The sequence below is a fragment of the Cherax quadricarinatus genome, unplaced genomic scaffold (genome assembly GCF_038502225.1).
Source record: "Cherax quadricarinatus isolate ZL_2023a unplaced genomic scaffold, ASM3850222v1 Contig1244, whole genome shotgun sequence".
Taxonomy (NCBI): domain Eukaryota; kingdom Metazoa; phylum Arthropoda; class Malacostraca; order Decapoda; family Parastacidae; genus Cherax; species Cherax quadricarinatus.
Genome location: NW_027196270.1, coordinates 12,497 through 17,079, shown reverse-complemented (window position 1 = coordinate 17,079; position 4,583 = coordinate 12,497). Strand labels below are relative to the sequence as shown.

At 43.4% G+C, this 4,583-nt stretch overlaps 1 protein-coding gene across 1 annotated transcript; it reads right to left on the bottom strand.

The window, feature by feature from the left end:
- Positions 1–593: 593 nt before the first annotated feature.
- LOC128698429 (uncharacterized) lies at positions 594–4,313 on the bottom strand (the record flags this gene model as incomplete). The annotated part of the gene is made up of 2 exons (XM_070080918.1): positions 594–1,576; positions 3,864–4,313. Coding segments are annotated over 2 exons (732 nt in total), but the record flags the coding sequence as incomplete, so codon positions are not given.
- Between the last annotated feature and the right edge of the window lie 270 nt (positions 4,314–4,583).

Sequence of the window (4,583 nt, the reverse complement as noted above, 5' to 3'; positions counted from 1 at the left end):
TATTTCACTCTGTGTAGAGCTTTATCAAGTTATATTTCACTCTTTGTAGAGCTTTATCAAGTTATGTTTCGCTTCTTGTAGAGCTTTATCAAGTCATGATTCACTATGTAGAGCTTTATCAAGCCTTGTTTCACTGTGTAGAGCTTTATCAAGTCTTGTTTCACTGTGTAGAGCTTTATCAAGCCTTGTTTCACTGTGTAGAGCTTTATCAAGTCATGATTCACTATGTAGAGCTTTATCAAGCCTTGTTTCACTGTGTAGAGCTTTATCAAGTCTTGTTTCACTGTGTAGAGCTTTATCAAGCTCTTGTTTCACTGTGTAGAGCTTTATCAAGTCTTGTTTCACTGTGTAGAGCTTTATCAAGTCTTGTTTCACTGTGTAGAGCTTTATCAAGTCTTGTTTCACTGTGTAGAGCTTTATCAAGTCTTGTTTCACTGTGTAGAGCTTTATCAAGCCTTGTTTCACTGTGTAGAGCTTTATCAAGCTCTTGTTTCACTGTGTAGAGCTTTATCAAGTCTTGTTTCACTGTGTAGAGCTTTATCAACTCATTGTTTCACTGTGTAGAGCTTTATCAAGTCTTGTTTCACCCTATTCTTGAGAAATGGCAGGAAACACAAGTCCCTGGCGAGCATAGAGCTGTAGGGTTGAGTGTCCATTGACCCGGGTTTATCTTCTTTGTGAAATTCATTAACAACTTTTGATAGAAACAAATTACATGATTTTCTCTCTTTTTTCAATGTTGTTTTGAGTTTATAGGGCCTCTAGTACCGTCGTACCAAACCTCTCATCTCAGTGTCCACGGAGTATATGTGAAAGTTTAGGGCTGAATAAAAAATTTTTTGGTGGATTACTTTTGAGTTACGATAGTAGGTTGACAGTGAATGGTAATTAATGGGACGATAAGGTCACTGTTATGCATAAACAGGGCGATAAATGGAGAGAGGAAGAGGAGTTGTCATTGGCACTGGTCGGTGTCGGTCGCATGCTCGAAGTCGGCGTGTTGTTTTTGGATGCAAATGCCGCACAAGTTTTTAATTAGAACTTTAATAAATCTCTACCCAGAGTAAACCGCTCCTCGATAAAGCTTTGTCAGAATGGAAGCATACTCTCTCTTCCTTGTGATTGCTGGGTTATAGAGCTGCGACTGGGCGAGTGCCGTACGAGCCCATCAAGCCGAGGATTTCGGACGGGTTAACGATGCCGGCTGTAGTTCCCAGCAAATCCAGAGGCCCCTATCCCTCTTTTAGCCAAGTCGTCCTGTCGTCGAAGCCTCCTGTGAGCCGCCTCGAAGCCCCTAATCGTCCCGTTGGTTGTTTCCCAGAGGACTGGAGGTTCGTCCGAAACACCCGGGAGACCTGACTGTGCAGTCGTGTCTAGACCTGCCATCAGACGCGGCCTCCAGCACCTGGCGGAACTTGGAGTGGTCGTCCCCTGTGAAGGCTTTACCTACGACGTTGGAGATCAGAGAGGCCAGGACACGACCCACTACTCCGTGCCTGATGGAGAGTGCCTTGTTGGCCTCACACAATGGCCTCTCCATGCAGGAGGGAACCTCCGACGCCTCCATCAGGTCAACCTGATGGAAGGTAAACACATGTTCACTCCATTACTACAATTACTAGAAGTATTAGAGAGAGAGAGAGAGAGAGAGAGAGAGAGAGAGAGAGAGAGAGAGAGAGAGAGAGAGAGAGAGAGAGAGAGAGAGAGAGAGATAGTGACAAATATTTAAGAATTTTCTTCCTAGGTTCTAACGACCACTTACTCTCATACCTCTAACTAATTAACAAATTTTTAACAACTCCTTCATTTGTAACAGTTAACCTAACTCACATTCTTCACAACTAGTAACACATCTAACAAGAACCTCTTACAAACATACAAACCTACTAAACAAATCTCTAATTTAACATTTATAAACTAATCTTATAACCAATTAAAATAATTATCATTAGACACTAATTACACTCATAAAAGAAGAAACATTTTCATCATCACTCTATCAGTGTCTTGTCAGGTTGCAGGCACTGTACTTCACACCTCCAGGACTCGAGTCTGGCTAACTGGTCTCCCTGAATCCCTTCATAAATGTTACTTCGCTCACACTCCAACAGCACGTCATGTCATGAAAACCATTTGCCTCCTTTTGCTGCTATCTAGCACACACGCACACTTGCTGGATGTTCAAGCTCCTCACACAGAAAAACTCCTTTACCGCCTCCCTTCAACCTTCACTAGGACGACCCCAACCCTGCCTTCCTACCATTACAGATTTACATGGCCTCTAAGGTATTCTATTTTGTTCTATCCTCTCTAACTGTCTCAACCACATCATCAATTCTCCTCAACTTTCTGGATAATACTTCTAATAATCTTGCGCCTCCTTTTAACGTCCAATCTACAGATTCTCTGCTGCATAATATTTGCACCACACACTGTCCTCAGACACCAGGTATTTTCTGACTATTCTATGGTCAAAATTATACAACTTTTTTCTTGCATGCCACTAGAAGAAAACTCTGTAGTTGTGGGGTATAGTACATAGTATCTGAGGGGGATGCTGTAAATGGAAGACTATCATAGATAGTATCTGAGGGGGATGCTGTAAATGGAAGACTGTCAAAGATAGTATCTGAGGGGGATGCTGTAAATGGAAAACTATCATAGATAGTATCTGAGGGGGATGCTGTAAATGTAAGACTATCATAGATAGTATCTGAGGGGGATGCTGTATATATGTTCAACGCCAGGTTCTGGGTGGTGGTAATTAGAACCTGGCGTTGAACATATTCTGATTGTCTAATTACCACCACCCAGAACCTGGCGTTGAACATATTCTGATTGTCTAATTACCACCACCCACAACCTGGCGTTGAACATGTTCTGATTGGCTAATTACCACCACCCAGAACCTGGCGGTGAACATATTCTGATTGTCTAATTACCACCACCCAGAACCTGGCGGTGAACATATTCTGATTGTCTAATTACCACCACCCAGAACCTGGCGGTGAACATATTCTGATTGTCTAATTACCACCACCCAGAACCTGGCGTTGAACATATTCTGATTGTCTAATTACCACCACCCAGAACCTGGCGTTGAACATATTCTGATTGTCTAATTACCACCACCCAGAACCTGGCGTTGAACATGTTCTGATTGTCTAATTACCACCACCCAGAACCTGGCGGTGAACATATTCTGATTGTCTAATTACCACCACCCAGAACCTGGCGGTGAACATATTCTGATTGTCTAATTACCACCACCCAGAACCTGGCGTTGAACATATTCTGATTGTCTAATTACCACCACCCAGAACCTGGCGTTGAACATATTCTGATTGTCTAATTACCACCACCCAGAACCTGGCGTTGAACATGTTCTGATTGACTTAAGAAATCGTAATGACACGATTGCAAATAAACCATACCCCCGGCCGGGATTGAACCCGCGGTCATAGAGTCTCAAAACTCCAGTCCGTCGCGTTAGCCACTAGACCAGCTAGCCACAATAAGATTCATCCAACTAGGTATATTTCTACACCATAGGAAAGTTAGCACAGGCACCTCTGTGACCACAAATGCAAGTTTTTACAGACGAATCTCCAGCTAGCGTGGCCGTGACGAACTCTAGTTCAAGTCCCTTCACTGCCGAGTTGGATGAATCTTATTGTGGCTAGCTGGTCTAGTGGCTAACGCGACGGGCTGGAGTTTTGAGACTCTATGACCGCGGGTTCAATCCCGGCCGGGGGTATGGTTTATGTTCTGATTCTCTAATGTCTAACAAGTGTAGTTGCAGACTTAGAACCAATCTCCACACAGAGCCCAGCATAGAGCCTGTTTTCTGATTGTGTATATACCATGAGAGGGAGGACAATCTGAGGCAGGTCTTCCTTCAGGGCACTCAGACCTCCGTTGTAAACAAAGTCGAACACCTCGTTCTTGGCATCGTCTTCGGCTTCCCTCTTCCTCCGTCCTGCTGTTATCTGTTGTACCACATCCTGAGAGATGATGGGGAGATGTACAAGATGTACAAGATGGGGGACAGAAGGAGAGGAAGAGAGAGAGAGGAAGAGAGAGAGAGGAAGAGAGAGATAGAGAGAGAAAGAAATTGCACCGTCCAGAAATCCTGCACTTCTCAAAACATTTTTCTCCCTGTTTCCGATTTTAATCCTGTTTTTCCCGTTTTTTTCCTGTTTCTTCTCCCGTTGCTTCTCAATCTCACGGAGAAATTCCGACGTTTTTCCTCGGTCATGAAAGCGAAAATTTGAATTAGAAGTTTTGCGGAAAATTATGTCAGGTCGGAAATTCTAAGTTTCGAAGTTATCCTTAACTTCGACGTCAATCTGAAATTTGTTTTCAATTCGAGCACGAAAATGGTCGGTTATTTTTTCCTCTTTAGTCAAAATACGTAATTGATGATTCGTGTGTGTGTGTGTGTGTGTGTGTGTGTGTGTGTGTGTGTGTGTGTGTGTGTGTGTGTGTGTGTGTGTGTGTGTGTGTGTGTGTGTGTGTGTGTGTGTGTGTGTGTGTGTGTGTGTGTGTGTGTGTGTGTGTGTGTGTGTGTGTGTGTGTGTGTG